The sequence below is a fragment of the Stegodyphus dumicola genome, chromosome 1 (assembly GCF_044657685.1).
Source record: "Stegodyphus dumicola isolate Sdum_Otavi_A_Nest chromosome 1, ASM4465768v1".
Lineage (NCBI taxonomy): Eukaryota > Metazoa > Arthropoda > Arachnida > Araneae > Eresidae > Stegodyphus > Stegodyphus dumicola.
Genome location: NC_140768.1, coordinates 19,455,860 through 19,469,097, shown reverse-complemented (window position 1 = coordinate 19,469,097; position 13,238 = coordinate 19,455,860). Strand labels below are relative to the sequence as shown.

General features: G+C 32.3%; 1 protein-coding gene across 5 annotated transcripts in view; it reads right to left on the bottom strand.

Annotated features, from left to right (window-relative positions):
• Eph (Eph receptor tyrosine kinase) overlaps nt 1-13,238 on the bottom strand; it is a 479,031-nt gene that overhangs the window by 37,331 nt on the left and 428,462 nt on the right. For all 5 annotated transcript variants that reach the window (XM_035354222.2, XM_035354221.2, XM_035354225.2 and 2 more), the window contains exons 4-6: nt 11,648-11,803; nt 8,509-8,811; nt 4,958-5,172 (exon numbers count right to left, since the gene is read on the bottom strand). In XM_035354222.2, the coding sequence (XP_035210113.2) occupies nt 4,958-5,172; nt 8,509-8,811; nt 11,648-11,803 (674 nt within the window). The remainder of the gene's footprint in view (nt 1-4,957; nt 5,173-8,508; nt 8,812-11,647; nt 11,804-13,238) is intronic.

The following is a 13,238-nucleotide window of genomic DNA, read 5'->3' as shown; positions in this document are numbered from 1 at the left end:
GTAGCAAAAAAAGCCCCCGGCCCTGGAGAGACGCTCGCGGAAGACACTGTCGGCCTCCGCGATAAGCGCGCGTTTTTGCTACCCGGCTCGAAGGGGTTAATGTGTAAAATATTAGAGATTACACATACGTATTAAGAATTAATGTAGTTGATACAAAAATAATTTTTAACAATTTTTCCAGTGCATTTTCCGCATACAACTTTGGAACACGATGCACAATATTCTTGAGATTTGTTTCCATTGCATCTCTGTACTTGACACTTTTTTCTCTTTATATCCATTTTCATTTCATCTGATTTTTTTTTGGGGGGAGGGGGAAGACTCAAGAAGGATTTTTTGGAGTTTTGAAGTTATGTACCACTCTTAACTCCTCTCCTAATTTCAGTAGTAAATCTCTTCTGTTAACAGTGTTTCCTGTTATACTTTTATAAATTATCCAGGCATTCAAAGCTGTGTGATCCAAAATATTAAAAAAGATATGTACAGGCCATCGTCTAGTAGCCGATTTAACTGAATATATTTGGCACATCTGATCACGAATATCCACACTATACTTTATTGCGTTGTAAAATGCTATTGAATCGGGCAGCTTCTTGAGACTGTCTTCAGTTTTTACAGTAGAATGTAATGAGCTCAGTAGAAAAAGGCTTTTGTTTCTTTTGCCTTGATAGATAAGTGTGATATTATCATGTTCCACTATTGTCGATGAATAATGATTACTACGCACGGTTTTCAAAGATATAGGAATTTCTCTTCTGTTCTTTTTTACTGTGCCGGCCATAGTTGTATTTTTTGATTTTAGCATTTCTGCTAATTTAATGCTAGTAAAATAGTTATCCATGGTAATAGTTCTCTCTTTGTTTAGATGTGGCTCCATTAATTTTATGACAATATTTTCAGACAAACGTAATTGAGGATTTGCTGTTTCATCTTTTCCTAGATAAGGAAATCCATTCAAGATGTATTTAGTATTAATGTCTACAGATAACCAAAATTTTATTCCAAATTTTTCAGGTTTATTAGGCATATATTGTGTAAATCTACAACTAGCTTTAGATGGGAACAATTGCTCATCAACTATAATATTTTGTCCTGGCTGGTAGCACATTTTGCAGTTTTCAATAAATTTGTTCCACATCTCTGATGCAAATCAAATTTATCAGTCTGTAATCGAGTAGATCTTTTTGTCTTTTCATCGAACCTTAAGAATCGTTTTATTTCTTTGAATCTATCTCTTGATATAGTTTCTTTGCAAAATGGTATTCCCCCACACTTCGGACCACAAAGAATATAAACCTGAGCCATTTGCTCCTATTACTCCTCGAACATACATTATAGTGACAAAAACATCTAACTCAGCCAGAGATAACTTCCAGTTTTTATTTCCAAGTTGCCAATGCGCTTTGGATTCTGTATATCTCTTTATATGCAGCAAGATATCATCATCAATAAAAAGCTTGAAAGCACTAGACACTTTGCCCTCAGAAACATGACTCTTTGCAAAAGATGTTGGTCCTGCTGGTTTCTTTTAGAACATTATGAGCAGGAACACGGCCCCAGACTTAATTTTTGGAATTGATTTCATTCCATATAGTGTTATCAGGCGCTGTAAACAGTTTTGCAAATACCCTAATCCGTTTTTGCCAATTTATTTCTGCTGAGTTCTTTTTTGTTTACTTCGCTGTCCTGGGATTCACTAAAAGTTTGTGTCTGGAATTCATCTTCAGTTTCTACAGAAAAATTATCAATTTCACCTCCGTCGACTCATTTTCAGATAGCCCCTGCAACAATTTTTTAATTTCTTCATCCGTAAGTCCTCTTTTCCACTTATTAGACATATTTTGTAAAAGTTTAAAAAAGAAGAAAAATATCAGACCATCAGAAAACGATACGAATATATTTTACCATATGATTCTCACAGTATAAAGGAAAGGTGATAATGAACTGACCCCAGATTTCATATATACTGAAGTACTAATTTGGGATTACCAAGAAAACATCTGTCCTACCTATATTCACCTGCAGTAAGTAAGCTGAACTAACAAATGGGAAAATACATCTGTAAAATAAACTATTTCTGAAAAGAAATGTAAGCATAAAATACCCTGCAGCTACCTTCCTTGCAGTATTTTCTTCAAACGAATAGATAATTGCAAACAAAGGAACAACAACTTTTGTAGACATTACAAAGTAGTGTGACCACTCAGGTTTTATCCCTCTGGGAGATAGTATGAATGCAATCGAAAAATCCTTATCAGTGAATTTTTTTCATGGGTTTATTTGACAATGCCTCGAGAAGAAAGAGGGATAAAAGTAAAAAGTCAAAATTACCCCCATTTGCCGTTCTAGGAATGCATGCCAATATTTCAAAAACTAACAAACCTAGAATGCTGAAATTTTTTTTTGCAAATATTTGTTATCTATTTAGGAAAAGTCAAAAAATTCCAAATGATTTCTCCCAATAAAACAAAAGTAATCAATGATCAAAAGTGTTCAGGCCATTCTAGTGTTAAATAATACATTACTAGCATAACAATAAAATATTCCATTACATAATTAACTGAGCATATTTTAAAATCTTTTACAGGTATAAAATTATAATTTTAAGTGAAATCAAAACGTTTTTAAAAGAATTTTCCTATGAAAGGTTTGTAGTTTGTTTTCTTATGTATGCATGCTTTTACAAAGTGGTATTATAAAATTACAGTTTCAGTCTCACTTCTTAGAAAGTAAATTTCAAAGGACTTAATTTTACCTGAAACCCACCAAAGCTGGGATCCAGTACTTTTAATTTTTACAGTGAAATTGTAATTTACCTGATGGCCTTTTACAGAGCTCCACACTTCTAATTTTAGAAATTAAGGTATGAAGTTCCCTATATGGGCAGCTTCTTGAATGAATGCACACAAAATACTGTTTAAATTGCTAGTTTTAATTAGATTCACAATTTGCCAAACAATTTTGTTGCTTATATGGTAATGGCAAAGCATGCAAAAGCTATCTAAGGTAGAGATGCTTTAAAATTTTTTGAGGTAAAGTGGTTTATATTTACATTACATACAAAGGAAACCTTGAAATTACTCGGGTGTTCAACTGTCAGGATAAAATCAGATAGTCTTAAAATTTTAAGCAGCTGGATACAGCTAACCCTAATTCATATAATATCACAGTGAACAAGTAGCTTACATTCAACTAAAACTAGAAATTTCTAAACACAGAATTATATGTGCTCAATTAAAGCATCTATTAAATAAAGGAATCTTGAGTACAATTCTATTAAGAGCATATGATATAATGTTTACTTCAACAAAATGTTGAAGTAAACATTTTAATTGGAATATTAGAAATGAGATGAACCTCAGGTATTTCGATTCTCTGATTAATTTGACATTCTTTTCAGAAATAATTTGACATATATTCTATATTTCAAACTAAGACATTTGCAAAATACAATAAAATTTATAAAACCAAGCTACCGAATAATATTTATGGATATCTAACATTTTATAGGTATTATTAGCAATGCAATGCTAATTAAAATTTTTTAAAGCAAATACACACTATTTATCAAAAATATGTTATACGTCAAACATCACATCATAAAAATGAAAATGATCACATACGAGGGCCATCCAGGAAGTAGATTACGTTTCCGTCTGTGTCCGCTAGGGGCGGGGCTAGCGCGGCCATCTTGGGGTCAGAGCGTTGCGCAGCTCAGTCTGCATCTAGCCGTGCTAGTGAGAGGTTCGTGCTGTGCTCCGTTCAGATACTGTGACGGTTTGAAATGTCTGCGTTAATTGAAAATCCCGCGAGCTGCGAGGTGCGCTCAGTAATAAGGTTTCTGACTGCAAAAAACTGTAAACCGATAGAAATCTATCGGCAGCTTCGTGAAGTGTATGGGGACAACATTATCACTGAAGGTGGAGTGCGTCAATGGGTCATAAGATTTCAAAATGGCCGAACCAATGTTCACGACGAAGATCAAAGTGGGAGACCCAGCATAGTGACCGCCGAACTTCTCGAAAAAGTCGATGCTAAAGTCCGTGAAAATCGAAATTTCACAATAACGGAACTTTCTTTGAGTTTTCCACAAATTTCGCGAAGTTTGTTGCACGAAATCATCAGCGAAAAGCTTGGTTACCACAAGTTTTGTGCAAGATGGAAGGCAAGAAGAGGTAACGAAGTGGTTGAAGGCACAGGCGGCCGAATTTTTCGACGAAGGAATTTCCAAGCTCGTACATCGCTACGATAAATGCCTTAATTTGTATGGTGACTATGTAGAAAAGTAGTATTTGAGTGTGGCTTTCATCTGTATATAATAAAATTTGTTTCCTATACTTTGTTTATTTTTTTATTCCAAAACGTAATCTACTTTCTGGATAGCCCTCGTACATTTTCTTGCATAGTCTCTTAGGTGTTTTTCAATTATTGTTTGTGCCAAAAATTTTCAACATTCAGATGTCAGATTATTATTGCCACAAACAGTCTTATAATTGCAAGTCAACCATATAAGATAGGCAGATAATGTCATGTTAGCATTTATTAAAGACATATTTCCCTGATGTAGTTATTTTAGTAATTCCAATTAAACTTCTCACTTTTGCTTTGCTCCTTGTTTCTTGTTTTAGTTTTTAGAAACACTTTTTTAAAAGACAAAATCTACAAAGGCTACCTGCTTCTGAAGTTATTCTTTATAGTAACCTTCCCCCCCCCCCATAATAGTACATATTAAACACAGGTAAAATCCAAAAATCTCAAGCAGCCAATTTCTGGCACGGTAATTAATAGCATATAAGTAACCAAGTAGATGTGTAATCTCATAAAAAAATCACAACTTATAAGAGCTATGCTTAATTATTACTGTCCCATAAAAAGGTACAAAAATGAAAATAAACTATTTGCAGTGAAAAGGGTCTGCTCTGCAAAAATTTCATTATTTTGATATGAAAGTCATTACCTGGAATCCATAAAGAGTTTCTTCCTTCAAATTTCGAATTACAGCTTCTAATTTTGTGGTTGTCAGAGTGGACCCATTTCTTTCATGACCCTTTGGAAAGTACCTCAACTCATAATTCTCGGTGTCAGAAAATGGATCATCTGGAGCATCCCATTCTAGTAACATTTCGGAACTTTTGAGAGGTTTTATTCGCACATTTGAAACAACAGAAGGAACTAAAATATAGAAATTAGATATCATGAGAAATGAAATTGTTGAAAGATATAATACTGCACATTTTTACTCATGCTCTCAGAATTTAAATGATATTGGAGATTAGTTTGCACCAATAATTAATCATTTATTTGTAATTCAATTTCATTTAAAATTTAATTAATTTTAAATTTGCTTTTTACAAATAGAGAATGTTTGCTAAATTTAAAATTTACATTATGCATCTAATTCATAAACACTATTTCTTATAAACTAGACTCTAAATCCCCTTTAGATCTACCCTCTTGAATATGTACATTCACAACACAAAGTGGCAATAAAAAATAAATAATAATTTCAAAAAAATAATGTAAGCACTTCCATTTTGGGGGGGGGAGTGCTTATATTAATGCAAAAAGATCATGTTTCAAGTACACTCACTAAGTTTTAGGAACTGCCTGTGTTATTACTTTTTCTGAAAAATGCTGTCTATTTAGCTGTCACTACAAAATTTAGACCAGTCAGAAACATGACTACAAATTACTGTTACAAGACTTTCGAAAACAACATCAACAAATTTATAGTTAAAGCAAGCTATCAACTGAATTTACCCATAGATACCTTCTTAAAATGGAAAGCTAAAATTCTTCAACGCATATCCACCGAAATCAGTCACCTCAAGTTTCAAAGTACACTGAATTGGTCGCAACTTACATCAGATATTAATAAATTAAAACAGCTTTTTACTATCACAAAAATAGATAAAGCAACTAATAACTTTAGCATTATGTGAAAACAATTCTACGCTGAAATTATTCATAAAGAACTTCTCAACGCAACTACTTATCAATTGGCCAACCTTACAGAAACATCTATAATAAACAGGATTAAAACTTTTCATAAGAAACTCAATATTACTTTCAATGCAAACTACAACAGATTTACTAATCTTTATGCGATTCCCAAATTCCATAAAACACCATTAAAATTCAGATTTATAGCTAATGGAACTAATAATTACAAGAAAAATGTAGACTATTATTTTTCAATTCAACTTAATAAAATCTGTAAATTTATTTTCAATGATTGTAACACTAATCATAACTATTGCTGGATCATTCATAATAACACTCCTGTTATTAATATTATTCAAACCAATAACATCAAAAACATTAACTGCTATGACTTTGAAAACTTATATACCTCACTTCCTCTAGAAGAAATCTATACCAGTCTACTTGATCTACCTAAACTCTTCCCTGATATGCTCAATATCATGACTCTTGACAAATGGAAAACCTACCTAAAATGCACACTTTTTCATAACTACATCAAGTTTCAAAATCAACTTTTTAAACAAGTCAGAGGATTGCCAATGGGCTTACATTCCAGCACCTCGATCTGTAATATCTTTTTATTTGTCAAAGAATTTAACTTCCAAAAAAATCTACAACCACAAGAGTTAAATTACTACAAACACACCTACAAATATATTGATGACCTTATTACAATTAATAATTTTGGTAAAATTGAACACTCCGAGATTTATCCGAATTGTCTTACACTTAATAAAACTAAAAATTCACAAAATAGCATAGACTTTCTAGATCTTCAAATCATTAACTACAAAAAAATTTTACTTTTTGACAAAACAAGAAACTTCAATTTTTTACTAACAAATTAATAAATTGGAACTCCTACATATCCAAAAAAGTAATTAACAAATACAACGAATTAAAATTATATGCACAGATACAATAGATTTACAACACGAAATTTTGCTCCTTATTAAAACTCTCAAAAATAATCTAATTCCCATTCAATTTATCAACCATTACCTTAAAAGAGCAGGCGTTAAATACTCACTCTAAATCATTTAACTGATAGGAATATAATAATTTGTTCCTAAACCTGAGAAGGCGGTATAAGTTGGATGACTGTCAGTTGAAGGATTTGTATATAGTGTAATTACTCAATTGTATATATTGTAAAAAGCTAACTGTCTTCAGACTTATACTGTTACTAAAAAAATGGGCCTATTTCATGACTTTAGTCTGTCTAATAGCTCTTGGACAGTCAAAATTCCTTTTTCCTTTCTTAAATTCTTAATCATAGCGACATGACAATTGGCCAGAAATTAATTAATTTCCATTCACTAGTATTTTCAAAAAAATCTTAACAGACAGTCTCACTCAAATAAGAACTCCACATAATACATCCCTCAAGAATTCCAAGTCCCACCCACTGCCATAAATTACTTCACCCAAGTCTTACCGACTGATATTATTCAAAGCCCCCACTGCCGCTAAGAATTTTCGGACACCCTACACTTATGAGTCAGACACGAAGAGAACACTTTGCCAACTCCCCCACTAGAAAAAATGTAAGTTACTTAATACCTTTCCTGGCCTTTATATCTTCATGTACATTCACTGTTCTTATTATATATTATTTTTTATGTTATTTTTATATTGTCGTTGATTTGTTTTTACAAAGTTTGCATTATTTATCTTATTTTGTAATCTTCTATGTTTATTTCAACTTTACTTTGAATTTCATTTCATAATGATAATTTCCAATGTTTAATTTTACAAATAATATAGAACTCAAATGCATAAACATGAAAGTGTCGGGGACGGTTACTCGGGTTCATTAGGATTTCTCTACAGTAATTGCTTTTTACTCCAAATTGAATTGACTAACATGCTTCATAAGAATAAGTTCTTTGAGTATCAGCATTGGTTCATAATCTCTTCTATTCATGGAAATATTTGGCCTGACTAGAATTGCCGGTTTGGCTTTAACTTATAACTCGAGTAAAGACGAAACACTTTCATATTTACGTATTTTTATCAATTATTGTTCAGTGAACGGGAGTTGGTTTGTTCCCCTTGAAAAGTCAACTAATTTCCGATCAATGACAATGATTACATGTTTTTAATTTTTCCTTTGAATTTTATTCTTCATGATGAATTAACTTCAGTCCCCATTAAAACATTATTAACATTTTGATTCACTCTTTTAAAATAATTCTACTTTAATTTAACTTAGGACATATTATAATCAATTAATCAATACTGTTTAGGAAATAAATTATATATATATATTGACTATGCTGCAATTTAGAATGATCTACGTAATCTAATCTCGTTATTATTTATATTATTTATGTATACTTTATTACAAACATAAAAATCAAAGTAAAATTTTTAAAACAAAATTAGATACATATAACTTTTTTTCAAATGGCTTATAAATAAAGATATAAAAACATGTAACTTTTTTAAAAGGCTTATAAATAAAGATATAAAAACATTTTTATTTTCAAAAGGCTTAAAAAAATAAAGATATAAAAATACCTGATGCTTCAGTGGTGATGGTAATTTCAGCAAACATACTCTTGGTGAAGCTTGATACCCCATTTTCAGCATAGACTTTAAAATTATAAGATGTTACAGGACTGAGACCTGTTACAGTCACCTTAGTGTCACTGAAACCTTGCTGAGATGGAATGTATGCAACAGTACTTCCACACTTATCACATACAACTCGGTAAAATGTATCATTACGACCTCCCAAGAACTTTGGTGGCAGCCAGGAAAGGAGCACGGAAGACTGATCCACAAAAGTTTCAGATAAATTCAGAGGCTGGGAAGGTGGTTCTGCAACAAAAAAATAACGTTACAACTGACAATTTAAAGTAAAACAACTGAATAAAATATAATTGTGAGAAAGAAGTTTAAGAGACTAAGAAAAATATGACAAAATTACAATTTTAAATTAAAATTACGATTTTTTAACTTAATTTCATCCTATCTGCAAGACATTTTTAGCATATTTTTCTAGTATATGTACTTAAACAGAGTTTAATGAAGTTGCACTGTGTATAGCATACATACAAGACACGCAGCACAATACTGAATACAAATATTAAAAATAAAAGATAAAAGTTTTCAGTAATAATGATAAGAAGACAATGAATAATGATGTAATCTGTAGAAGACTGTGAAAAAAGTTATCTTTATAATGCTCTAAAATTAATATTTGTTTGCTAATTTGTAACTGTATTGCAGAGGTGAAACAGAGGAATGAAAATCAAATTTGCATTTTTTGTATAATGGAAATTTACAATGCTAATGATTATAAAATATCATCTTTCATAATAACTGAAACTACAGGTATCCCTCCTATAACACAATAAATAGGTTCCTAGAAAACACTGTATTGTGTGAAACTACATTATACGAGACTAACAACCAATACAAAATAGAGGGATGAATTCTGAAACTTTTTAAAGAGAAATTTTTCAATTTATTAATTTTTATTAAAAATATAAACATGTGTAAAACAGAAAACATAAGTAAATAAAAAATTTCTATTCTCATTTAATTCAAGCTCATTTTATTAAATTTCTTTTTTATCACTGTTCAGCACAATGAGGCAAGAGTAGCTCTAAGAGTAGAGATATCGTCACTTTCTAAATCAATTTCTTCATTACAATTTTCTGCATCATCTGCACTCTTTAAAAATCTATTATTAAACTTGTCTGCTAGCTGGCCCTTTCAAGTTTGTAGAAAATCTTGTTGGTTGAGATAGATAAACTTCGAGCTCCCTTTTGAATTTTCAGCTTATTCTGGCACAAGGGTCTTCAGTCAAGAAAAATTCACCAAGGTAAGTCTTTCCTGCAACATTTTTAGAGTAAAAATTAAGAACTTCACAGTTTTCATCAGAGCAGTTGTCTTCAGAATTGATTTGATTATCCAGCTCCCTTTCGAAATTTTGGCTTAGTCTGGCACAGGTCTTCAGTCAAGAAAAATAATTCAAGATCTTTCACCAAGGTAAATCCTTCCTCTAACCTTTTAAACATTAATAATTAAATTAAGAACTTCACAATTTTCATCAGAGCTGTTGTCTTTGATAAAAAAACTTCTTGTGACATTACCACTAAATCCACTTTGCTGATTTCTTCTTCCACTAATAATTTTTTGATGTTTTCAATCCTTGTATCTAATATCTCCGTAATCTCATTTTCTGGGGTTCAAGCAAGTTTCTGCTGGCATTGGTCATATCTTCTTCCAACATGTATTTAAAAATGTTTTTTTTTTTAGTTCTTTTACCAAATGCAATACGATTTTAATACACTATTTAATCGAAAATGCCTTCCAAGCTTTCATTACACCAACTGATTTTGAATCAATTATGTCTAACTACAAAGAAAGAGCATTCAATGATAAAAACTCTGCTGTGACATTGGGATGGGTTAAATTCATTCAGTAACCAAAGCATTACCCAGAAGTATTAGCACCTTGAGGCTCTTATATTTTTGCTTTAAGTAAGTTTCAACCTCCTGCACAAAACAGTTGAAAAATCAAAATTTCCTGTCACCCAAACTTTTGAGTTTTCTTTTTAGTGGATTGGTAAGGTGTTTCCATTCACCTTACCAATTCTTTCGGGCATTTTTTCCCACTACAGCCCAGTCTCATAGGCATTAAAAACTTGATGTGGTGTAATCCTTGCTCTTCTATTACCTTTGAATTTTGGGGGGATGTACGTTTTGGTTGTTTCATGATCATGAGTTCTTATGTTATGAACTGCAAAACTTTTTTTTAAAAACGTTTGGGTTTACAGAAGATTCTCCGTGTTCTTTCAGATGTTTATGGTGAGTATATTTTCTCGAATGATATTAGCACCAAGTGGAATCCTTTTTATACAAAAATCTTCAATCCTAATGGCTGAGTACCTTTTTCCATTTTCTCAATAACATGTGTTCAGGAAAGAGTTGCATATATCGAAGATCATGTGGTCACTGCACCTCTATTTTCTTTTCCATTTTTTTGTAATGGTTCTCGCTGTTGCCTCATTTAAATTCAGACTTTTTGCAATGTGAAATGATTTTTCTCCTTTTTACAAATGATACAGAATTTGTGATTTCATTTCCACAGAAACAAATTTGCTTTTAAAAATTGTTTTCTTAATGGACTGAAAAATTGTATCAAAATAAATGGTTATTATATAATTTTAATTAAACTGATACATAACAATGCTGAAATCACAGAAAATACATTACAGATGAAAGTACTGTATCTGATACTTACAAATACATTTACTCTGTTAACTTCTCAATTTCATATGTCTTTTGTGATCTTAATATTTGTTATTATTTTGAAATTTTATTTGTATATTTCAAAATCATTGTTTAGAATCCCTTGTATTAGATTTTGCATTAAAAATTAATTTCAGGTTAGTAAAAAAAAAACTTGTTTGTTTTAGAATACAGCAAAGGATTTGATATGAAACTAATTTAAATTGAATTATCAGGGGGAGTAAGTAAATTATGTAATTTTTCTAAATATTAAAATAATAAGTTAAAATGAACTCAACAATTTTATACAATTAAATAACTTTGAAATTTAGAAAATTAATATAGTATCCTAAAAGGATTAATATACATTTTATCAATTATCTTTATCAACAGCAATAAAATAAATTGGATCGTACCTGTACAAGGCCAAGATTTTGGATCTTTTGGTGCTCTGTAGAAATTATTGTCACACTGGCAATCAACAGAACCACTAAATGATGCAGAACTATGTAATGGGCATGGCATACATAGTTCATCTCCAACTTTTTCTTTATACATACCAGGGGAACATACTGGAATATTAAACATTTTCATTACATATTTATAAAAAAGAATAAAAATAAAAACACCAAAAAAACCATATTAAAAAAATAGTGGTTAAGTGAGATGTATAAATAGTGAGATGTATAGATTTAAAATGCTCTAACATACAAATATTTTAACAGAAAGGCCTTTATGAAATTTTTCATTTCTCAAGTAACATCTTGTACACAATAAAACTGTGTTCTAATATTCCAAATAGTTTTGCCATTGTCCATTCATTATACAGGGTTGTAAATTAAATAGTGGCAACTTAACCTTGAAACTCGCAAAAGGGCGGCCACGTGCAAATAGGATATGGGAGCGGTGAGGTGGCGACGTCGATGTGTAGAATGTAAAAAACAGTCGATCTGCTTATAAGGGTAGTTGTTGTGTGGCATTAAAGTGAGGAGTTTCGTTTCCATCACTCTAAAGCATGTTTTCAAAAGGTGATCAGTGGTCGTGGCTTAAAATCGAGGTTGCCCATGGCAAAAATGCAACAGAATGCTATCGAGGATTAGTGGAAGCCTGTGGCACAAATGCTTTACCATATAGGACAGTAGCACGATGGGTTCAAGCATTTCGTTCGGGTCAGAATGAGACTGTGGATTTGCAACGCACAGGTCGGCCCTCCATTCCTCAAGATCAGATCAACATACTGAGCGGTCTCCTTACCATAGACTGGCGATGGACTGTCCGAGAATTATCCTTAGAGGTTGGTTCGAGTCATCAAATGGTGTGGCGCATAATGAAGAAATCTCTCAACATGAGGAAAATTGTTTCCCGCTGGTTCCACATCGACTAACCGAAGTACAGAAATGGCAACGGTATGCACTGGCTGGCACCCACTTGGAGAGATACTGCAATGAAGGAGATGCATTTCTGCAGCATATTGTCGCCATTGATGAGACATGGGCATGAGCCTATGAGCCTGAATTAAAGCATCAATCAAATGAATGGTGTCACCAAGGCTCGCCACGTCCACAGAAATTTCGACAGGAACCCAGTCGGGTGAATGTTATGCTGATTATGGCATACAACTGGGATGGTGTGATTCTTACACATGATGTACCTGAAGGACAAACTGTCAAAGCAGATTACTATTCCCGATTTCTACAGCACCATCTGCGTCCGGCTATGCGGCGCAAAAGTCCACGTTTATTGCACAACAATCTCCTTATCATATTGCATGACAACGCTTGTTGTCATATCGCAAACAATGTCCCTGTCCTTTTGCAACGGTGGCAGTGGGGAATCCGGTCACATATCCGCATTACAGTTGTTTGGTTTCATTCAACACGATTACTGATTTCCCTGAAAGATAATCCACACTCTCGGTAGGCCACTATCCTTCATCTGTCGAACTCGGATCCTTGATCAAACGATGATCGCTGTTTACTACGCGGCATAATTGATCGTTTTTTTGAA